This window comes from Ranitomeya variabilis, chromosome 4 (assembly GCF_051348905.1).
Source record: "Ranitomeya variabilis isolate aRanVar5 chromosome 4, aRanVar5.hap1, whole genome shotgun sequence".
In the NCBI taxonomy this organism is placed as follows: Eukaryota; Metazoa; Chordata; class Amphibia; order Anura; family Dendrobatidae; genus Ranitomeya; species Ranitomeya variabilis.
Window position 1 is genome coordinate 630890828 of NC_135235.1, and position 25051 is coordinate 630915878.

The window sequence follows — 25051 nt, forward strand, 5'->3', positions numbered from 1 at the left end:
AGAAATTTCCCCAAAGGTAAAAGCAGCCCCCCACAAGTATTGACTGTGAGTTAAGAGGAAATCACAAACACAGGATGAAATAGATTTTAGCAAAGAGAGGCCAGTCTAACTAAACAGATTGAGGATAGAAAAGGGATCTTTGCGGTCAACACAAAAAGCTACAAAAAACCACGCAGAGTGTGCAAAAAATACCCCCGCACCGACTCATGGTGCGGAGGTGCCGCTCTGCACCCCCAGAGCTTCCAGCTAGCCAGGCAGTTTCATGATAGCAAGCTGGACTAGAACTTAGCAAGGAAAACCATATGTAATAAATGAACATGCAGGAACTTAGCTTCAGCTGAAGTAGACAGGTCCTCAGAAAGATCCAGGAGAGATCTGAACCAGTACTAGAACATTGACAGCTGGCATGGAGTAACGATCTGAGTGGAGTTAAATAGAGAATCCAGCCTAGCCCTAAAAGAGGGCAGCTGGAGAAGGAATCTCAGAACCAGCAGCTCCACTCACAGCCACCAGAGGGAGTCCACGGACAGAACTCACCGAAGTACCATTCATGACCACAGGAGGGAGTTCGAGAATGGAATTCACAACAGTACCCCCCCCCTTGAGGAGGGGTCACCGAACCCTCACCAGGGCCCCCAGGCCGATCAGGACGAGCCAAATGAAAGGCACGAACTAAATCGGCAGCATGGACATCGGAGGCAACAACCCAGGAATTATCCTCCTGACCATGGCCCTTCCATTTGACCAAGTACTGAAGTTTTCGTCTCGAAATACGAGAATCCAAAATCTTCTCCACCACATACTCCAACTCCCCCTCGACCAACACCGGAGCAGGAGGATCAACGGAGGGAACCATAGGCGCCACATATCTCTGCAGCAACGACCTATGGAACACATTATGGATGGCAAAAGAAGCAGGAAGGGCCAAACGAAATGATACAGGATTAAGAATTTCAGAAATCTTATAAGGACCAATGAAACGAGGCTTAAACTTAGGAGAAGAAACCTTCATAGGAACATAACGAGATGATAACCAAACCAAATCCCCAACACGAAGTCGGGGACCAACATGGCGACGGCGTTTAGCGAAACGTTGAGCATTCTCTTGGGACAAGGTCAAATTGTCCACCACATGAGTCCAAATTTGTTGCAACCTGTCCACCACAGAATCCACACCAGGACAGTCCGAAGGCTCAACCTGCCCTGAAGAAAAACGAGGATGAAAACCAGAATTACAAAAAAAAGGCGAAACCAAAGTAGCCGAACTGGCCCGATTATTAAGGGCGAACTCAGCCAATGGCAAAAAGGTCACCCAATCATTCTGATCCACAGAAACAAAGCATCTCAGATAAGTTTCCAAAGTCTGATTGGTTCGTTCGGTTTGGCCATTTGTCTGAGGATGGAAAGCCGAAGAAAAAGACAAATCAATGCCCATCTTAGCACAAAAGGAGCGCCAAAACCTTGAAACAAACTGGGAACCTCTGTCAGACACAATGTTTTCCGGAATGCCATGCAAACGAACCACATGTTGGAAAAATAATGGAACCAAATCAGAGGAAGAAGGCAATTTATGCAAGGGTACCAAATTGACCATTTTAGTGAAGCGATCACAAACCACCCAGATGACCGACATCCTTTGAGAAACAGGAAGATCTGAAATAAAATCCATGGAAACATGCGTCCAAGGCCTTTTCGGGACCGGCAAGGGCAAAAGTAACCCACTGGCACGAGAACAGCAGGGCTTAGCCCGAGCACAAGTCCCACAAGACTGCACAAAAGAACGCACATCCCGCGACAAGGAAGGCCACCAAAAGGACCTAGCCACCAAATCTCTGGTACCAAAAATCCCAGGATGACCAGCCAACACTGAACAATGAACCTCAGAGATAACTCTATTAGTCCATCTATCAGGGACAAACAGTTTCTCCGCTGGACAACGGTCAGGTCTATCAGCCTGGAACTCCTGCAGCACCCACCGCAAATCAGGGGAGATGGCAGACAGAACTACCCCCTCTCTGAGAATACCATCCGGCTCAGGCACCCCAGGAGAATCAGGCACAAAACTCCTTGAAAGGGCATCAGCCTTCACATTCTTAGAACCCGGAAGGTACGAAACCACAAAATTGAAACGGGAGAAAAACAGCGACCAACGAGCCTGTCTAGGATTCAACCGCTTGGCAGACTCGAGATAAGTCAGATTCTTGTGATCTGTCAGGACCACCACGCGATGCTTGGCTCCTTCAAGCCAATGTCGCCACTCCTCGAATGCCCACTTCATAGTCAACAACTCCCGATTGCCAACATCATAATTACGCTCAACAGGCGAAAACTTTCTCGAAAAGAAAGCGCATGGCTTCATTACAGAGCAATCAGAACTTCTCTGAGACAAAACAGCCCCTGCTCCAATCTCAGAAGCATCAACCTCGACCCAAAAAGGGAGCGAAACATCTGGCTGACACAACACAGGAGCCGAAGAGAAACAATGTTTCAACTCCTGAAAAGCCTCAACGGCCGCAGAGGACCAATTCACCACATCAGCACCCTTATTGGTCAAATCAGTCAACGGTTTAACAACATTAGAAAAATTAGCGATGAAGCGATGGTAAAAATTGGCAAAGCCCAGAAATTTCTGAAGGCTCTTCACCGATGTAGGCCGAGTCCAATCATAAATAGCTTGGACTTTAACAGGATCCATGTCGATAGTAGAAGGGGAAAAAATGAAGCCCAAAAAGGAAACCTTCTGAACTCCAAAGAGACACTTAGATCCCTTCACAAACAAGGAATTAGCACGAAGGACCTGGAACACCATTCTGACCTGCTTCACATGGGACTCCCAATCATCCGAAAAGACCAAAATATCAACCAAATATACGATCATGAATCTATCCAGATACTTTCGGAAGATGTCATGCATAAAGGACTGAAACACAGAGGGAGCATTAGAAAGGCCGAATGGCATCACCAGGTACTAAAAATGTCCCTCAGGCGTATTAAATGCTGTTTTCCATTCATCGCCCTGTTTAATACGCACGAGATTATACGCCCCTCGAAGGTCTATCTTGGTGAACCAACTAGCCCCCTTAAGCCGAGCAAATAAATCAGACAGTAGAGGCAAAGGGTACTGAAATTTGACCGTGATTTTATTAAGAAGGCGGTAATCTATACAAGGTCTCAGAGAACCATCCTTCTTGGCCACAAAAAAGAACCCTGCTCCCAATGGTGACGACGACGGGCGAATATGCCCTTTCTCCAAGGGCTCCTTTATATACTGTAACTCCGCATAGCGGTGTGTTCTGGCACAGACAAATTGAAAAGTCGTCCCTTAGGGAACTTGCTACCAGGAATCAAATTAAAAGCACAATCACAATCCCTATGAGGAGGTAGGGTACTAGACTTGGGCTCATCAAATACATCCCGGTAATCCGACAAAAACTCAGGGAATTCATAAGGAGTGGAGGAAGAAATTGACAATAATGAAACATCCCCATGTACCCCTTGACAACCCCAACTGGACACCGACATTGATTTCCAATCCAATACTGGATTATGGACCTGCAGCCATGGCAAACCCAACACGACCACATCATGCAGATTATGCAACACCAAAAAGCGAATATCCTCCTGATGCGCAGGAGCCATGCACATGGTCAACTGGGTCCAGTACTGAGGCTTATTCTTGGCCAAAGGCGTAGCATCAATTCCCCTCAAAGGAATGGGATGCTGCAAGGGCTCCAAGAAAAAACCACAGCGCCTGGCAAACTCTAAGTCCATCAAATTCAGGGCAGCGCCTGAATCCACAAATGCCATAACAGAATAGGATGACAAAGAGCAAATCAGAGTAACGGACAAAAGAAATTTAGGCTGTACAGTACCAATGGTGACAGACCTAGCGAACCGCTTAGTGCGCTTAGGACAATCAGAGATAGCATGAGTGGAGTCACCACAGTAAAAACACAGCCCATTCTGACGTCTATGTTCTTGCCGTTCAGCTCTGGTCAAAGTCCTATCACATTGCATAGGCTCAGGCCTCTGCTCAGAGGATACCGCCAAATGGTGCACAGTTTTGCGCTCACGTAAGCGCCGATCGATCTGTATGGCCAAGGACATTGATTCATTCAGACCAGCAGGCGTGGGAAACCCCACCATAACATCCTTAAGGGCTTCAGAAAGACTCTTTCTGAAAATTGCTGCCAGGGCACACTCATTCCACTGAGTAAGCACAGACCACTTTCTGAACTTCTGGCAATATACCTCCGCTTCATCCTGACCCTGACACAAAGCCAGCAAACTTTTCTCTGCCTGATCCACAGAATTCGGTTCATCATAAAGCAAACCCAGCGCCAGAAAAAACGCATCTACATTACGCAATGCAGGATCTCCTGGCGCCAGGGCGAATGCCCAGTCTTGAGGGTCGCCATGCAACAAAGAAATAATGATTCTTACTTGCTGAATAGGGTCACCAGAAGAGCGGGGTTTCAGAGCAAGAAACAGTTTACAATTGTTTTTGAAATTCAGAAATTTAGATCTATCCCCAGAAAACAAATCAGGAATTGGAATTCTAGGCTCCAACATAGGATTCTGAACTACATAATCTTGAATGTTTTGTACCCTTGCAGCAAGTTGATCTACACTAGAGGACAGACCTTGAATGTCCATATCCACACCTGAGTTCTGAACCACCCAGAGTTTAAGGGGAAAAGAAAGGCAAAACACACTGCAGAGAAAAAAAAAATGGTCTCAGAACTTCTCTTTTCCCTCTATTGAGATGCATTAACACTTTGTGGGCCAGCTGTACTGTTATGGACCTGGTGGTTAGGTGCACCAGGAATGACCTGATAGTTAAACACGGAATCGGGACGAGCTCTGGGGAAATGGGAACTCTGCTGACCGCAAACCCTACTCCTATCAACACAACTAGAAATAGCCGTGGAGCGTGCCTGACTCTGCCTAGACGCCTCTTCACAGCCTAAGAGCTAACTACCCCTAAAGAAAGGAAACAAAGCCTCACTTGCCTCAGAGAAATTTCCCCAAAGGTAAAAGCAGCCACCCACAAGTATTGACTGTGAGTTAAGAGGAAATCACAAACACAGGATGAAATAGATTTTAGCAAAGAGAGGCCAGTCTAACTAAACAGATTGAGGATAGAAAAGGGATCTTTGCGGTCAACACAAAAAGCTACAAAAAACCACGCAGAGTGTGCAAAAAATACCCCCGCACCGACTCACGGTGCGGTGGTGCCACTCTGCACCCCCAGAGCTTCCAGCTAGCCAGGCAGTTTCATGATAGCAAGCTGGACTAGAACTTAGCAAGGAAAACCATATGTAATAAATGAACATGCAGGAACTTAGCTTCTGCTGAAGTAGACAGGTCCTCAGAAAGATCCAGGAGAGATCTGAACCAGTACTAGAACATTGACAGCTGGCATGGAGTAACGATCTGAGTGGAGTTAAATAGAGAATCCAGCCTAGCCCTAAATGAGGGCAGCTGGAGAAGGAATCTCAGAACCAGCAGCTCCACTCACCGCCACCAGAGGGAGTCCACGGACAGAACTCACCGAAGTACCATTCATGACCACAGGAGGGAGTTCGAGAACGGAATTCACAACAATAATGCACCCAATCCTAGTTTACATCCTCACCTGTGCTCAGTAAATGATCGGTTAATTAGTGTGTGCGTGTATAAAAAGAAATCCAGCACCCCAGACCTTCACTTGAAGTGCAACTTGAGCTCTGACAACATGCCAAAAATCCACCCTGCGACCAAAGCCTGGATTATCAAGAGGCTGAAGACCAGTTTCACTGCAGAGGTGGCTGGCACCTTTAATGTGTCTCAGCGTCAAGTACAAAGAATTAAACAAAGATTTGAAGAGACTGGAGATGTGTTTGACAAGCCCAGGTGCGGCAGACCCCCGCAAGACAACTGCTCAGGAGGAACATTTGTTGGTTAGAAAATCCAAAGCAAACCCCTCTTCCACTGCAGCAGAGCTCCAACAGGCCTGGTCACCTCAAGTCCCTGTATCAACTAAAAAAGTTTGTAGGATTCTGTCTCGAAATGGCCTCCACGGTCAAATCAGGGCCCAGAAGCCAGCACTAAACAAAAGGCAAATAAAAAACCGTGTGGCATTTGCAAAGTCCCACAGCCTGCTAAACAGATGGATGCTGGAAAAGTGGCAGAAGGTGGATTTCTCTGATGAATCTTCAGTAGAATTACACCACAGCTGCCGTAAATACTGCAGGAGACCTACTGGAGCCCGTATGGATCCAAAATACACCCAGAAAACAGTTAAATTTTGTGGTGGAAAGATCATGGTCTGGGGTTACATTCAGTATGGGGGGGGGGTGAAATATTTGCAAGGTGGAAGGCAATATCAATAGCCTAAAATATCAAGAAGTATTAGCTACTTTTTATATTCCAAATCATAAAAGGGGTCAAATTCTGCAGCAGGATTGTGCTCCATCTCATACATCCATCTCTACAACAAAGTTCCTCCAGGCAAAAGATCAAGGTGCTCAAGGACTGACCAGCCCAGTCACCAGACATGAACATCATTGAGCATGTTTGGGGTAGGATGAAAGAGGAAGCTTGGAAGACAAAACAAAAGAATCTAGATGAACTCTGGGAGGCATGTAAGACTGCATTCTTTGCTATTCCTGATGACTTCATTAATAAATTGTATGAATCAGTGTTGAACCGCATGGATGCAGTCCTTCAAGCTCATGGAACTCACACAAAATATTAAATATGACTCTAATAGCACCACAACTTCATTTACTAATGTTATGCAACATATATTCGTATTTTAAGTTAATTATTTGTTTGAATATCACATTACTTTCTGTGGGCGACAAAACATTTGTCTTGCCAAAATCTGACCATTCTGTGTCCATTAACTGATCAATACTTCTGCATTGATGCAAATTTATTTTCTTAACCTTAACCACATTTCCGAGGGCTTCAGCTTTCAAAAGAATAATTTATACAACCAATGGATGAGTTTAACGTCAGGTTATAAGCTTTTATTTACAGTACAGACCAAAAGTTTAGACACACCTTCTTATTTTAAGATTTTTCTGTATTTTCATGAATATGAAAATTGTAAATTCACACTGAAGGCATCAAAACTATGAGATAACACATGTGGAATTATATACTTAACAAAAAAGTGTAAAACAACTGAAAATATGTCTTATATTCCAGGTTCTTCAAAGTAGCCACCTTTTGCTTTGATGACTGCTTTGCACACTCTTGGAATTTTCTTGATGAGCTTCAAGAGGTAGTCACCGGAAATGGTCTTCCAACAATCTTGAAGGAGTTCCCAGAGATGCTTAGCACTTGTTGGCCATTTTGCCTTCACTCTGCAGTCAAGCTCACCCCAAACCATCTCAATTGGGTTCAGGTCTGGTGACTGTCAAGGCCAGGTCATCTGGCGTAGCACCCCATCACTCTCCTTCTTGGACAAATAGCCCTTACACAGCCTGGAGGTGTGTTTGGCACCATTGTCCTGTTGAAAAATAAATGATGGTCCAAATAAACGCAAACCGGATGGAATAGCATGCCGCTGCAAGATGCTGTGGTAGCCATGCAGGTTCAGTATGTGTGGTAGCCATGCAGGTTCAGTATGCTTTCAATTTTGAATAAATCCCCAACAGTGTCACCAGCAAAGCACCCCCACATCATCACACCTCCTCCTCCATGCTTCACGGTGGGAACCAGGCATGTAGAGTCCATCCGTTCACCTTTTCTGCGTCGCACAAAGGCACGGTGGTTGGAACCAAAGATCTCAAATTTGGACTCATCAGACCAAAGCACAGATTACCACTGGTCTAATGTCCATTCCTTGTGTTCTTTAGCCCAAACAAGTCTCTCCTGCTTGTTGCCTGTCCTTAGCAGTGGTTTCCTAGCAGCTATTTTACCATGAAGGCCTGCTGCACAAAGTCTCCTCTTAACAGTTGTTGTAGAGATGTGTCTGCTGCTAGAACTCTGTGGCATTGACCTGGTCTCTTATCTGAGCTGCTGTTAACCTGCGATTTCTGAGGCTGGTGACTCGGATAAACTTATCCTCAGAAGCAGAGGTGACTCTTGGTCTTCCTTTCCTGGGGCCGTCCTCATGTGAGCCAGTTTCTTTGTAGCGCTTGATGGTTTTTTCCACTGCACTTGGGGACACTTTCAAAGTTTGCCCAATTTTTCGGACTGACTGACCTTCATTTCTTAAAGTAATGATGGCCACTCGTTTTTCTTTACTTAGCTGCTTTTTTCTTGCCATAATAGAAATTCTAACAGTCTATTCAGTAGGACTATCAGCTGTGTATTCACCAGACTTCTGCACAACACAACTAATGGTCCCAACCCCATTTATAAAGTAAGAAATCCCACTTATTAAACTTGACAGGGCACACCTGTGAAGTGAAAACCTTTCCCAGTGACTACCTATTGAAGCTCATCAAGAGAATGCCCAGAGTGTGTAAAGCAGTCATCAAAGCAAAAGGTGGCTACTTTGAAGAAACTAGAATATAAGATACTAGATGATGGCCCGATTCTAACGTATCGGGTATTCTAGAATATGCATGTCCATGTAGTATATTGCACAGCCCACGTAGTATATTGCCCAGCCCACATAGTATATTGCCCAGCCCACATAGTATATTGCCCAGCCCACGTAGTATATTGCCCAGCCCACGTAGTATATTGCCCAGTAACGTAGTATATTGCACAGCAACGTAGTATACAGCACAGAGCCACGTAGTATATTGCCCAGTTATGTAGTATATTGCCCAGTAACATAGTATATTGCCCAGCCACGTAGTACACTGTGTTCCAAATTATTATGCAAATCATATTTCCTCATATTTTCTCTAAATTACCTATCTGAATTGCAGTCATTGTTAGTTTCCAGTCATCTACTATTCTAGTATAATTGCAATGCTTTGGAACAAACTGCCTATGAAAACAGTATCTTTAAAAAAATAAAATAAACACTCAAAATGCATGTTCCAAATTATTATGCACAGCAGAGTTTTCAACCTTTTTTTTTTATTTTGAACAAAAAAATGGTCAGTTGTGAAGTTATAAGCATTATCAGCTTATTACAAAATGAAATCAAACAGTTTTCAAGTGAAAACTGTATTCTAGGTGATGTTACATTTGCACATAGGACCCCTTGTTCGAAAGAAGCTTCTGAACTCTCTCGTCCATTGAATTTGTCAGTTTTTGGATGGTTTCTGCTTCAATTGTTTTGCATGTGGACAGAATACCCTCCCAGAGCTGTTGCTTAGATGTGAACTGCCTCCCGCCATCATAGACACTCCTTTTGATGATGCTCCAGATGTTCTCAATGGGGTTGAGATCAGGGGAAGATGGTGGCCACACCATAAGTTTGTCCTCTTTTATGCCCATAGCAGCCAGAGATGCAGATGTGTTTTTTGCGGCATGAGACGGTGCATTATCATGCATGAAAATGATCTTGCTGCGGAAAGCACGGTTCTTCCTCTTGAACCATGGCAGGAAGTTTTGTTTTAGAAACTCCACATAGATTATGGAGTTCATCTTTACCCCTTCAGGGATCATAAAGGGGCCGACAATCTCTCTCCCCATGATTCCAGCCCAAAACATTACTCCACCTCCTCCTTGTTGGTGCCTTAGCCGTGTTTTCATGGGGTGTCCATCGACCAGCCATCCTCCACTCCATCCATCTGGACAATCGAGCGTTGCACGGCACTCATCGGTGAACAAAACTGTTTGGAAGTCAGTCTTCATGTATCGTTTGGCCCACTGGAGCCATTTCTGCTTGTGTGCAGTGGATAGAGGTGGTCGACAGGATGGCTTACGCACCTCTGAAGGACCCTGCATCTTGTTGTTCTGGGGACGTTGGATTCACCAGCAGCTTCAAAACTTGTCTGCTGCTATGACAAGGCATTTTTGCAGCTGCTCTTTTAACCTTACACAATTGCCTGTTGGAAAGAGTCCTCAATTTTTCCTTATCAGCACGCACACGTGTGTGCTGGGAATCAGCTACATACTTCTTGATTGCGCGATGATCACGATGAAGTGTCTTGGCAATGTAGATTGTAGTCATGCCTTGACCTAAATACTCCACAATTTGTTGCTTCTCAGCAGCTGACACATCCTTTTTCTTTCCCATTTTGGCAAAAAATGTAGGCTGCTTAATAATGTGGAACAGCCTTCTTAAGCAGTCTTGCCTTTATTTGGACACACCTGTCAAACTAATTTGCACAGGTATCTGCAATTGCTTTCAGTGATATAAAGAGCCCTGACACACATCACCATCAATGAGTTTTAATGACAAACAAAAAACTTCTAACCTTATCACTCCTAAATTCTTTGTGTATAATAATTTGGAACACAGTGTATATTAGCCAGTCATGTAGTATATTGCCCAGCCACGTATGTCACAGGTTAAAAAATAAAAAATAAACATATACTCACCTTCCGAGGGCCCCTTGTAGTTCTGTCGCCTCCTTCTCGTGCAGGCGCGCAGGACCTGTGATGTCGCAGTCACATGACCGTGACGTCACGGCAGGTCCTTCTCACGCAGGCGCGCAGGACCTGTGATGACGTCGCGGTCACATGACCGTGACGTCATGGCAGGTCCTTCTCGCAGACCATCCTTGTCACCGCAACCTGCCGCTTGCATGGAGCGGTCACCGGAGCATCGCGAGGAGCGGGAAAGGCCGCGGAAGGTGAGTATATAATGATTTTTTATTTTTTTTATTATTTTTAACATTAGATGTTTTTACTATTGACGCTGCATAGGCAGCATCAATAGTAAAAACTTGGTCACACAGGGTTAATAGCGGCGGTAACGGAGTGAGTTACCCGCGGCATAACGCAGTGTGAATGTACAATTTTCATATTCATGAAAATACAGAAAAATCTTTAAATGAGAAGGCGTGTCCAAACTTTTGGTCTGTACTGTACATAACATGGATAAGTGATATAACTTCTGTCAGAGAGTGTATTTTCTTCTATATTTTTCTGTATCATAGGTTCCCAACACTAACAATCTTCAAAAGAATATTTAGAGGGATTCACTGAGCTCAGTGTCCTGCAATGGACAAGACTATGAATACAGAAGGATCTCCTCTACAGCAGCTCAGAAGCGATCATGGCGAAAACAGTGTCAAAATGTGTTTTTTATTTTGAAACATTAAATCTTTACATGTAAAATCCACAAGTAAAGCTCTGTATAAAACATTAAACATATAAAGAAATTCTACAAGCCATTGACTAAGTAGAATATGTGACTTCTCTGCCTTTAATTGTAATCACTCACCTGTGCAGTTATCTGTAGGAATCTCCCCTTTACACCACTCATCACTCTTCACATATGTCTCTGTAGTATCAATATGGGTCAAATCTTTACCCTAGAGCAAAATTGTAAAAGACAAAGAAAGATGGAGGCGTCTTGTGGAATGATTTAGAAGAACTGAAAAGATCATTTAACATGAGGACCATAAATGACAATGCAGGAGTAGTTATCACATAGCTGCAGGTTTTCCATATAAATCCAACCTTTTGGCTCCTAATTCTAACCAGCAGTCTCTACAGCTAGAAAATTGTGAGATGATCCAGACAACTTCTAGTGTGTATGATCAGCTTTACGTTCAATTGAAAAGACAAGCAAACCAGCAATGCTGCAAGTATATACCACTGGAGTATGCTATGCTGGTTAAAAGAGAATGCCAGATATGGTGGTGCGCAACTGTGCAGCAATATTTTTAAAAATTATGAAAGAAGAAGAAAAATGAGTGGCATTCACCACTGGCGCATTATTTTGTGTTTTTTTTATTCCAAGTTCATATGGTCAAGTTTCAAAATACCACAAAGATATACACTCACTGGCCACTTTATTAGGTACACCTGTCCAACTTCTTGTTAACACTTAATTTCTAATCAGCCAATCACATGGCGGCAACTCAGTGCATTTAGGCATGTAGACATGGTCAAGACAATCTCCTGCAGTTCAAACCGAGCATCAGTATGGGGAAGAAAGGTGATTTGAGTGCCTTTGAACGTGGCATGGTTGTTGGTGCCAGAAGGGCTGCTCTGAGTATTTCAGAAACTGCTGATCTACTGGGATTTTCACGCACAACCATCTCTAGGGTTTACAGAGAATGGTCCGAAAAAGAAAAAAAATCCAGTGAGCGGCAGTTCTGTGGGCGGAAATGCCTTGTTGATGCCAGAGGTCAGAGGAGAATGGGCAGACTGGTTCGAGCTGATAGAAAGGCAACAGTGACTCAAATCGCCACCCGTTACAACCAAGGTAGGCCTAAGAGCATCTGTGAATGCACAGTGCGTCGAACTTTGAGGCAGATGGGCTACAGCAGCAGAAGACCACACCGGGTACCACTCCTTTCAGCTAAGAACAGGAAACTGAGGCTACAATTTGTACAAGCTCATCGAAATTGGACAGTAGAAGATTGGAAAAACGTTGCTTGGTCTGATGAGTCTCGATTTCTGCTGCGACATTCGGATGGTAGGGTCAGAATTTGGCGTAAACAACATGAAAGCATGGATCCATCCTGCCTTGTATGGAGCATCTTTGGGATGTGCAGCCGACAAATCTGCGGCAACTGTGTGATGCCATCATGTCAATATGGACCAAAATCTCTGAGGAATGCTTCCAGCACCTTGTTGAATCTATGCCACGAAGAATTGAGGCAGTTCTGAAGGCAAAAGGGGTCCAACCCGTTACTAGCATGGTGTACCTAATAAAGTGGCCGGTGAGTGTATTTGCAAATATTGGGACCATTGGGGTACCCATTGCGGTACTAGCTGCTTGGGTATACCAGTGGTCCGCAAATTGAAAAGAATTATGTCCTAAAACAAAGAATAAGGATTTACATATAGTGTAAATTGTAATAGTTAATCCTTGGTATTATTATTCTTCAATCGATGTCTTACAGCCTGTATACTGGAACCCTGTGGAATGTGGGTGTACAGGCTCTCAATGTCCATTGTTGCCAGCTGGAATCCTTCTTTTCAATCAAGGTCTAAATATCGGGATAGAAGTAACTGAATTACATCCCACTATTACAGAACGTACAGATGTATAGTATAAACATTTATGGATTTTGGAAAGAAAATAACAGTATGGTTTTAATATATTCTACCATTAGTTTGTATTCAAAATTGTGTGTTAATACCCCTTTCTCAACTCCTTGTCTTGTGTATGCACGGAACATAATTAAAGAGGTTTTCCGGCCCCAAACTCCAAATTTTTTTAAGCTTATCTGTGCTGTATTATAATATATAACAGCCCTATAATTTTTGTTTTTGGTTTCTACCTTTAGTGTCTCCTGAATTTGACTTCATTCCTTGCACCCAGTTTGTTTACATTTTACTCTCCCAGACCAGGCAACTTCCTGAGCTTTTGCTTTCTAACCTCACAGCGTGGGTAGCATGGGTACGGCCACTGCTGTACATATGTGGGAACTAGAGAGGGCCTGGGAAAGAAACATGAAGGCCAATCAGTTCAGGGGTACAAAACCTATTCCATCGGTGGGGCATAGGGGGATGGCCTAGCTGGCGCCATGGTCTGTTACTGTCCAGGTTATGGAAGGAGCCTTGGCTCATCTTCACATGCCCAAGACTCTGGTGGCCTTAGAGGCAGTATCATAGCAGGAGCAGGCACACAGAAGGGAAGGAGTGGAGTTGTCTCTGCTTTCTCAAGAGAGAGAGGAAGGTTGGTGAAGGACAATGGAGTCAGAGACTGAAAGAGGCCATGTTGTGCTTGTTACACCTAATGATTGGGACAGTTTCGGGTCCCTAAAGGCCACAGTTCAGCGGTTCTAGAACCCATATGCATCTAGGACTCCCCCATGTTAATGGCCATGGATGGCAGAAGAGTGTTTCCTCCCCTTCTTTTGTTGTGCTCATTGCGCATTTCCCTGCTGGATTAAGAGACACTGAGTGGTTCTACACTGGTTTTCATTGATCTATGGCCTGACCTTAGACTTCGTTCTGACCATCCGTCTGTTTAAACCCCTTTGCTCTGATCCACTCTCCTGGTATTTTGGCCTCGGACCATTACCTGACTACGACCCTGTCTCTTCCCTCTGTTGATGACGTATCTTCCTGGCTATTGATCTCGGCCTCCTTGATTATTCCGACTGACGACTTATCAGTGAGAAGTGACTCATCATCACTGATGTGCCCTCAGCAGAAAGAGCTGCACTAAATGGGAAGGACTGTGCCATGTTGTTTTGGATTGAGGGTCTTTGTTCTGAGGTGCCAAATTAACTAGAAGGCCTGGTGGCAAGTTAGGAACAAAATTAAAAAAGTTACTCGAATGGACACGGTTCCAGAGTCCTAACCAAGTAAAACTGGGTCTGTCTCAAGGAAAACAAAAGGACTTCATCTGGTCTGATATAAGTTATGTGCAGGAGAGTGTATTGGTGTTTTTCAGGTTGGATGGCCATCATTAAAGAAAGGTGAAATGTAAGGAGATGTTCTTTTAAGAACAACTGTAATTTATTCTGTGTAATGTTAATTGCGATATGTGTTAATGATGTCGGTACTGCGTGTTGCCTGATGGTAGGGAGAGTTAGAATTAAAGATTAGGACTTTGGGGCGCAGGCGCCGGGCCTCTCTGACCTTTCCGGCACCTGCACACTGCAGTACTTTGCTCTGCCCTGAACAGGGCAGACAAAGTACGCCTGCTGTTATGGTTCTCAATGGCAAGAGAACATAGCCCAGCAAAAATAAGAACTAGCTCTTGGAAGGATGGAAACTAAACTGACCATGAACTAAACCTGCCGCACAACTAACAGTAGCCGGGTAGCGTAGCCTGCGTTTTATCCCTAGACGCCCAGCGCCGGCCGGAGGACTAACTAATCCTGGCAGAGGAAAATATAGTCCTGGCTCACCTCTAGAGAAAATTCCCCGAAAGGCAGACAGAGGCCCCCACAAATATTGGCGGTGATTTTAGATGAAATGACAAACGTAGTATGAAAATAGGTTTAGCAAAATTGAGGTCCGCTTACTAAATAGCAGGAAGACAGAAAGGACACTTTCATGGTCAGCTAAAAACACTATCAAAACACCATCCTGAAATTACTTTAAGACTCTAGTATTAACTCATAACATCAGAGTGGCAATTTCAGATCACAAGAGCTTTCCAGACACAGAAACGAAACTACAGCTGTGAACTGGAACAAAATGCAAAAACAAACAAGGACTAAAGTCCAACTTAGCTGGAAGTTGTCTAGCAGCAGGAACATGCACAGAAAGGCTTCTGATTACAATGTTGACCGGCATGGAAGTGACAGAGGAGGCAGGCTAAATAGCGACTCCCACATCCTGATGGAAACAGGTGAACAGAGAGGATGATGCACACCAGTTCAATTCCACCAGTGGCCACCGGGGGAGCCCAAAATCCAATTTCACAACAGTACCCCCCCCTCAAAGAGGGGGCACCGAACCCTCACCAGAACCACCAGGGCGATCAGGATGAGCCCTATGAAAGGCACGGACCAAATCGGAGGCATGAACATCAGAGGCAGTCACCCAAGAATTATCCTCCTGACCGTATCCCTTCCATTTGACCAGATACTGGAGTTTCCGTCTGGAAACACGGGAGTCTAAGATTTTTTCCACAACGTACTCCAACTCGCCCTCAACCAACACCGGAGCAGGAGGCTCAACGGAAGGCACAACCGGTACCTCATACCTGCGCAATAATGACCGATGAAAAACATTATGAATAGAAAAAGATGCAGGGAGGTCCAAACGGAAGGACACAGGGTTAAGAATCTCCAATATCTTGTACGGGCCGATGAACCGAGGCTTAAACTTAGGAGAAGAAACCCTCATAGGGACAAAACGAGAAGACAACCACACCAAGTCCCCAACACAAAGCCGAGGACCAACCCGACGCCGGCGGTTGGCAAAAAGCTGAGTCTTCTCCTGGGACAACTTCAAATTGTCCACTACCTGCCCCCAAATCTGATGCAACCTCTCCACCACAGCATCCACTCCAGGACAATCCGAAGATTCCACCTGACCAGAAGAAAATCGAGGATGAAACCCTGAATTACAGAAAAAGGGAGACACCAAGGTGGCAGAGCTGGCCCGATTATTGAGGGCAAACTCCGCTAAAGGCAAAAAAGCAACCCAATCATCCTGATCTGCAGACACAAAACACCTCAAATATGTCTCCAAGGTCTGATTCGTCCGCTCGGTCTGGCCATTAGTCTGAGGATGGAAAGCAGACGAGAAAGACAAATCTATGCCCATCCTAGCACAGAATGCTCGCCAAAATCTAGACACGAATTGGGTACCTCTGTCAGAAACGATATTCTCCGGAATACCATGCAAACGGACCACATTTTGAAAAAACAGAGGAACCAACTCGGAAGAAGAAGGCAACTTAGGCAGGGGAACCAAATGGACCATCTTAGAGAAACGATCACACACCACCCAGATGACAGACATCTTCTGAGACACAGGAAGATCCGAAATAAAATCCATCGAGATGTGCGTCCAGGGCCTCTTCGGGATAGGCAAGGGCAACAACAATCCACTAGCCCGAGAACAACAAGGCTTGGCCCGAGCACAAACGTCACAAGACTGCACGAAGCCTCGCACATCTCGAGACAGGGAAGGCCACCAGAAGGACCTTGCCACCAAATCCCTGGTACCAAAGATTCCAGGATGACCTGCCAACGCAGAAGAATGAACCTCAGAAATGACTTTACTGGTCCAATCATCAGGAACAAACAGTCTACCAGGTGGGCAACGATCAGGTCTATCCGCCTGAAACTCCTGCAAGGCCCGCCGCAGGTCTGGAGAAACGGCAGACAATATCACTCCATCCTTAAGGATACCTGTAGGTTCAGAATTACCAGGGGAGTCAGGCTCAAAACTCCTAGAAAGGGCATCCGCCTTAACATTCTTAGAACCCGGCAGGTAGGACACCACAAAATTAAACCGAGAGAAAAACAACGACCAGCGCGCCTGTCTAGGATTCAGGCGTCTGGCGGACTCAAGATAAATTAGATTTTTGTGGTCAGTCAATACCACCACCTGATGTCTAGCCCCCTCAAGCCAATGACGCCACTCCTCAAAAGCCCACTTCATGGCCAAAAGCTCCCGATTCCCAATATCATAATTCCGCTCGGCGGGCGAAAATTTACGTGAGAAAAAAGCACAAGGTCTCATCACGGAGCAATCGGAACTTCTCTGCGACAAAACCGCCCCAGCTCCGATTTCAGAAGCGTCGACCTCAACCTGAAAAGGAAGATCAACATCAGGCTGACGCAGCACAGGGGCGGAAGAAAAGCGGCGCTTAAGCTCCCGAAAGGCCTCCACAGCAGCAGGGGACCAATGAGCAACATCAGCACCCTTCTTAGTCAAATCAGTCAATGGTCTAACAACATCAGAAAAACCAGCAATAAATCGACGATAAAAGTTAGCAAAGCCCAAAAATTTCTGAAGACTCTTAAGAGAAGAGGGTTGCGTCCAATCACAAATAGCCTGAACCTTGACAGGATCCATCTCGATGGAAGAGGGGGAAAAAATATATCCCAAAAAGGAAATCTTTTGAACCCCAAAAACGCACTTAGAACCCTTCACACACAAGGAATTAGACCGCAAAACCTGAAAAACCCTCCTGACCTGCTGGACATGAGAGTCCCAGTCATCCGAAAAAATCAAAATATCATCCAGATACACAATCATAAATTTATCCAAATAATCACGGAAAATGTCATGCATAAAGGACTGAAAGACTGAAGGGGCATTTGAAAGACCAAAAGGCATCACCAAATACTCAAAGTGGCCCTCGGGCGTATTAAATGCGGTTTTCCACTCATCCCCCTGCTTAATTCGCACCAAATTATACGCCCCACGGAGATCTATCTTAGAGAACCACTTGGCCCCCTTTATGCGAGCAAACAAATCAGTCAGCAGTGGCAACGGATATTGATATTTAACCGTGATCTTATTCAAAAGCCGATAATCAATGCACGGCCTCAAAGAACCATCTTTCTTAGCCACAAAGAAAAAAACGGCTCCTAAGGGAGATGACGAAGGACAAATATGTCCCTTTTCCAAGGACTCCTTTATATATTCTCGCATAGCAGCATGTTCAGGCACAGACAGATTAAATAAACGACCCTTAGGGTATTTACTACCCGGAATCAAATCTATGGCACAATCGCACTCCCGGTGCGGAGGTAATGAACCAAGCTTAGGTTCTTCAAAAACGTCACGATATTCAGTCAAGAATTCAGGAATCTCAGAGGGAATAGATGATGAAATGGAAACCACAGGTACGTCCCCATGCGTCCCCTTACATCCCCAGCTTAACACAGACATAGCTTTCCAGTCAAGGACTGGGTTATGAGATTGCAGCCATGGCAATCCAAGCACCAACACATCATGTAGGTTATACAGCACAAGAAAGCGAATAATCTCCTGGTGATCCGGATTAATCCGCATAGTTACTTGTGTCCAGTATTGTGGTTTATTGCTAGCCAATGGGGTGGAGTCAATCACCTTCAGGGGTATAGGAGTTTCAAGAGGCTCCAAATCATACCCACAGCGTTTGGCAAAGGACCAATCCATAAGACTCAAAGCGGCGCCAGAGTCGACATAGCATCCGCGGTAATAGATGATAAAGAACAAATCAGGGTCACAGATAGAATAAACTTAGACTGTAAAGTGCCAATTGAAACAGACTTATCAAGCTTCTTAGTACGCTTAGAGCATGCTGATATAACATGAGTTGAATCACCGCAATAGAAGCACAACCCATTTTTTCGTCTAAAATTCTGCCGTTCACTTCTGGACAGAATTCTATCACATTGCATATTCTCTGGCGTCTTCTCAGTAGACACCGCCAAATGGTGCACAGGTTTGCGCTCCCGCAGACGCCTATCGATCTGGATAGCCATTGTCATGGACTCATTCAGACCCGCAGGCACAGGGAACCCCACCATAACATCCTTAATGGCATCAGAGAGACCCTCTCTGAAATTCGCCGCCAGGGCGCACTCATTCCACTGAGTAAGCACAGCCCATTTACGGAATTTCTGGCAGTATATTTCAGCTTCGTCTTGCCCCTGAGATAGGGACATCAAGGCCTTTTCCGCCTGAAGTTCTAACTGAGGTTCCTCATAAAGCAACCCCAAGGCCAGAAAAAACGCATCCACATTGAGCAACGCAGGATCCCCTGGAGCCAATGCAAAAGCCCAATCCTGAGGGTCGCCCCGGAGCAAGGAAATCACAATCCTGACCTGCTGAGCAGGATCTCCAGCAGAGCGAGATTTCAGGGACAAAAACAACTTGCAATTATTTTTGAAATTTTGGAAGCAAGATCTATTCCCCGAGAAAAATTCAGGCAAAGGAATTCTAGGTTCAGATATAGGAACATGAACAACAAAATCTTGTAAATTTTGAACTTTCGTGGTAAGATTATTCAAACCTGCAGCTAAACTCTGAATATCCATTTTACACAGGTGAACACAGAGCCATTCCAGGATTAGAAGGAGAGAGAGAGAGAAAGGCTGCAACATAGGCAGACTTGCAAGGATTCAATTACAAGCACACTCAGAACTGAAGGAAAAAAAAAAAAAAATCTTCAGCAGACTTCTCTTGTCTCTCCTTTCTCTGTCAATTAATTTAACCCTTTTTGGGCCGGTCAAACTGTTATGGTTCTCAATGGCAAGAGAACATAGCCCAGCAAAAATAAGAACTAGCTCTTGGAAGGATGGAAACTAAACTGACCATGAACTAAACCTGCCGCACAACTAACAGTAGCCGGGTAGCGTAGCCTGCGTTTTATCCCTAGACGCCCAGCGCCGGCCGGAGGACTAACTAATCCTGGCAGAGGAAAATATAGTCCTGGCTCACCTCTAGAGAAAATTCCCCGAAAGGCAGACAGAGGCCCCCCACAAATATTGGCGGTGATTTTAGATGAAATGACAAACGTAGTATGAAAATAGGTTTAGCAAAATTGAGGTCCGCTTACTAAATAGCAGGAAGACAGAAAGGACACTTTCATGGTCAGCTAAAAACACTATCAAAACACCATCCTGAAATTACTTTAAGACTCTAGTATTAACTCATAACATCAGAGTGGCAATTTCAGATCACAAGAGCTTTCCAGACACAGAAACGAAACTACAGCTGTGAACTGGAACAAAATGCAAAAACAAACAAGGACTAAAGTCCAACTTAGCTGGAAGTTGTCTAGCAGCAGGAACATGCACAGAAAGGCTTCTGATTACAATGTTGACCGGCATGGAAGTGACAGAGGAGGCAGGCTAAATAGCGACTCCCACATCCTGATGGAAACAGGTGAACAGAGAGGATGATGCACACCAGTTCAATTCCACCAGTGGCCACCGGGGGAGCCCAAAATCCAATTTCACAACAGCCTGCGCCGGAGCCGCAACATGAAGACCAGAAGAGGACGTCATGGAATGAAGATGGGAGGCGCTTTACCGGACCTGAGACCGCCCCTGGGTGAGTATAATCTAACGTCTTTTTCTCCTCTTTCAGGTAACATCGGCGGCTTATCTACAGCATTACAGAATGTTGTAGATAAGCCCCTGATGACGGTGAGCTTACCTCACCATCGATTTTGGGGGTCACAGGTTCCCTTTAATACTCCGAGAGGTAACAGGCCAAGATCGGACAGAGTACATGAGAGGAAGAGAATGGCCTGGGCGGGAGTTCCAAGGCGTCAGTGACAGAGAAGTTAAGTACTGGCCATACTGGCAATATAGCTCTCTAGATGGGAAAGAAGACACGGAACCACGGGTTGAGAATAGGACTCTTGCTTATTGGGCTATAGTACTGTGCTGGGTTGTGGTGAAGTAAAGAGGAAAGGTGAAAATATAGGACACATGAGAAAAAGGAAGGAATTGGAACTGCATGTGGAAAATGAGTTATATTGTGTAGGAAATGTTCATAAAGTTGAGTGCCCGCTATCTAGTGTAAATATGATGTCCACAAAATTTTCATTCGGTGTATAATTCTGGTGTATAAAACAAAACTGAAGACAAGACTTTCACAGTTTCTACACACTATAGGGGATTTTCCATGACACTTTCTCTCCATTGTAAGTTGGCTGCCGGACACATAGTGGATGGGAGATATGTATCACAGAGGTGAATGTACTCTGTGATGTAAATATGAAGTAATGCTCTAGTACACATAGTACTAAGAGAAGTTAATCAGCTATGACAGGGCCAGGTTTAATGTGAGCAGCTGAAGAGTTTGGCTGGACAGCTGCTCACAATATCTCCACTCTTGGGTGTTTTTCAAATTGTAAAATGGGACCGGTTTGTCTCACACATGGTCTGTGTTTGGAGGTGTGTAGGCCTCCAGGATTGTGTCCCTTTGCTAAAACACTAAGAAGCTGGACTATTGTATGGAGCTTTTACTTTATGTTTCACTTTGTGCCAGACAAGGGCTGTATTTAAGGTTTCCTGTAATGTGGTTTGTAAGGAGTGAAATAAACCAGCCAGACTTTTAAACAGAAACAATTTCTGTGATACCTGATCCTGCTCCCAAATGAGTAGCTTTTTTACACCATCTACCTGATGATCCTGAGGAACATTCTGAATTTCTTGCTTACAGTCCTGTGGTAGAAGACGATGGGAACATCTTTCTCGTGCTGTCCTCTTATTGGATAAATCTGTAGGAAACACATACAGGAATTTAATTCATTCTTCACATACATATAGGATGTGTGTATTTAGTCCTGTCTATTACCTGGTGATGTGAAGGGCTGGGGAACCTCCATTATAATGTGATTGTAGAGATCTTTGTGTCTTTCTAAATATTCCCACTCGTCCATGGAGAAATAGACAGTGACATCCTGAAATCTTATAGGAACCTGACACATACAATGATACTGTTATCCATCGATCCCTTCACAGCGTTACAGTATGTCACAACATTCCCAGCAATGTCACCTCTCCAGTCAGCAGCTCAATCATCTTATAGGTGAGTTCTAGGATCTTTTGCTCATTGATGTCCTCATGTATCAGGGGGTGAGATGGAGGCCCTGTGATTCTCGGGGGTCTTCCACTTCCCTCAGACACAGGGGCCTGACATCTCTCACTAGACATCTTCATTACTGTGTAATCCTGGTTACGGAGAAACACATTAATAAATCTCACTACAGACATTCCCAGAGTCCTCACCTCTCCAGTTCTGTCCATCTGTTATTCCCATAGATAAGAATGATGTAATGTGACGTCATCAGAATCTCTCACCTCTCCAGTAAGCTGGAAGAGGATCTCTAGGGTGAGGTGTAATATCCTCTCCACCATCTTGTCCTGTTCCCTATCCATTCTTGTAGGGTCAGTCAGGAAAATTCTCTCATATAGAAGATCTCCACTGAGAGGGCCCGATATTGTAGGGACCTGAATAGGGAGAAGATGACGACGTACTGTAATATCATAAAGATCCCATGTAAGAAATCTGCAGCGCTGTTACCGGCTTCACATGATCACTACATCCAGTCATGGGCTCCATCCTGCCCCAGTATAACACACAATCAAATTATAGTCACTGTCATGGTCAGGCCCTCACTTAGCTACCACATGACACTGGATAGGGGTGACGTAAAGTGATGTGAACCCCTTACAAAGTTAATCTCACACTTACATCTCTCAGACTTCAAATTTAACACATAACGTACCCCCAATTAGTCCATACACCCAACACACTAAGTTCTTACTTACAGTAGGTACGGTAAGTACTCAGAGGCCCTTTACATTTTTCACTTTTTGTTTCATTGCAGCCATTTGGTAAATTCAAAAATGTTAATTTTTTCTCATTAATGTACACTCTGCACCCTGGCTTGACTAAAAAAAAACCCAGAAATGTAGAAATGTTTGCAAATTTATTAAAATAGAAAAACTGAAATATTACATGATCATAAGTATTCAGACCCTTTGCTCAGTATTGAGTAGAAGCACACTTTTGAGATGTACAGCCATGAGTCTTCCTGGGAATGATGCAGCAAGTTTTTCACACCTGGATTTGGGGATCCTCTGCCATTCTTCCTTGTAGATCCTCTCCAATTCCATCAGGTTGGATGGTGAACGTTGGTGGACAGCCATTTTCAGGTCTCTCCAGAGATGCTAAATTGGATTTAGAACAAAAAAAGGAGAGAGCTGAGTCAATACTAATTTAACATACAAATTTAACAATATTTTATTTTAAACCCGTAAATCACACTAAGGTCAATACAAAAGTTAGCAACGTATAGAGCAGTACAAAGAACAACTATATATACTGGGTCAGTGATAAAAATCCAAGATGATGAGTACCGCTCACAATGCAAAGCACCATGGGCAAATATAGAAAAAAGGAAAATACAATTACTGCTATAAATGTTAATTCATTAGTGGCTGATAAATTGGCTCAGCTGCGAGGCATATTCCAATAGGTGCAACCAGCTACCAGCAAAAAATTCAAAGAGAGGGCCTCCTGACTCCAAACAGCTGTATATATATTAGCCACATTCACTATATACCACACATGAATAGACAGTAACAAGGTCAATGAATAAAGTTAGGTTCTATTACCCATAGTGGTGCAAAGCAGGTGAGCTGGGACTCACTCCCAACGTACGTTTCGGTACAGATCTCCTTCTTCACACCCCCTGAAGATCTGTACCGAAACGTACGTTGGGGAGTGAGTCCCAGCTCACCTGCTTTGCACCACTATGGGTAATAGAACCTAACTTTATTCATTGACCTTGTTACTGTCTATTCATGTGTGGTATATAGTGAATGTGGCTAATATATATACAGCTGTTTGGAGTCAGGAGGCCCTCTCTTTGAATTTTTTGCTGGTAGCTGGTTGCACCTATTGGAATATGCCTCGCAGCTGAGCCAATTTATCAGCCACTAATGAATTAACATTTATAGCAGTAATTGTATTTTCCTTTTTTCTATATTTGCCCATGGTGCTTTGCATTGTGAGCGGTACTCATCATCTTGGATTTTTATCACTGACCCAGTATATATAGTTGTTCTTTGTACTGCTCTATACGTTGCTTTTTTAACTTTTGTATTGACCTTAGTGTGATTTACGGGTTTAAAATAAAATATTGTTAAATTTGTATGTTAAATTAGTATTGACTCAGCTCTCTCCTTTTTTTGTTCATATTCTGTATATTTGAGTCGCTATTATCACAGTATGCAATCAGCATACAGATGCGAATTAACGCACCGCTATACATATAGCTAAGAATGGCTTGGAGAATGTTTTTTCTATTCAATTGGATTTAGGTCAGGGTTCTGGCTGGGCCAGTCAATAATGGTCACAGAGTTGTTCTGAAGCCACTTCTTTGTTATTTTAGCTGTGTGCTTAAGGTCATTGTCCTGTTGGAAGGGGAACCTTCCGCCAACTCTCAGGTCCAGAGCACTCTGGAAGAGGATTTCATCCAGGATATCTCTGTACTTGGTCGCATTCATGTTTCCTTCAATGGCAACCAGTCGTCCTGTTCCTGAAGCTGAAAAACACCCCCATAGCATGATGCTGCCACCACCATGTTTCACTGTTGGGATTGTATTGGGCAGGTGATGAGCAGTGATTGGTTTTCTCCACACATATATCTTAGAATTATTACCAAAATTTTTATCTTCGTCTCATCAGACCAGAGAATCTTATTTCTCATAGTCTGGGAGTCCTTCATGTGTTACTTAGCAAACTCCATGCGGGCTTTCATATCTCTTGCATTGAGGAGAGGCTTCCGTCGGGCCTCTCTGCCATAAAGGCCCAACTGGTGGAGGGCTGCAGTGATAGTTGACTAGATCATGTGAAGTCATTATTGCCCTCTACTTCTCTTTGGTCAGACCTCATCTGGAATACTGTGTTCAGTTTTGGGTACCACATTTTTAAAAAAAAAGACATCAACAAACTGGAGCAAGTTCAGAGAAGAGCAACCAGAATGGTGACTGGTCTGCAAACCATGTCCTATGAGGAACATTTACAGGATTTGGGAATGTTTAGCTTGCAAAAAAGAAGACTGAGAGGAGACTTAATAGCTCTCTACAAATATCTC

General features: G+C 44.2%; 1 protein-coding gene across 3 annotated transcripts in view; it reads right to left on the reverse strand.

Moving 5' to 3' along the window:
- LOC143767231 (uncharacterized) overlaps nucleotides 1–25051 on the reverse strand; it is a 59836-nt gene that overhangs the window by 14808 nt on the left and 19977 nt on the right. The window contains exons 2-7 of one of the 3 annotated variants that reach the window (XM_077255407.1): nucleotides 22929–23120; nucleotides 22248–22841; nucleotides 21945–22118; nucleotides 21742–21865; nucleotides 21525–21664; nucleotides 11291–11381 (exon numbers count right to left, since the gene is read on the reverse strand). In XM_077255407.1, the coding sequence (XP_077111522.1) occupies nucleotides 11291–11381; nucleotides 21525–21664; nucleotides 21742–21865; nucleotides 21945–22118; nucleotides 22248–22325 (607 nt within the window). In that variant the 5' untranslated portion in view covers nucleotides 22326–22841; nucleotides 22929–23120. Of the gene's footprint in view, nucleotides 1–11290; nucleotides 11382–21524; nucleotides 21665–21741; nucleotides 21866–21944; nucleotides 22119–22247; nucleotides 23121–25051 lie in introns of all 3 variants that reach the window. The other 2 variants (XM_077255409.1, XM_077255408.1) reach the window with 2 other exon arrangements.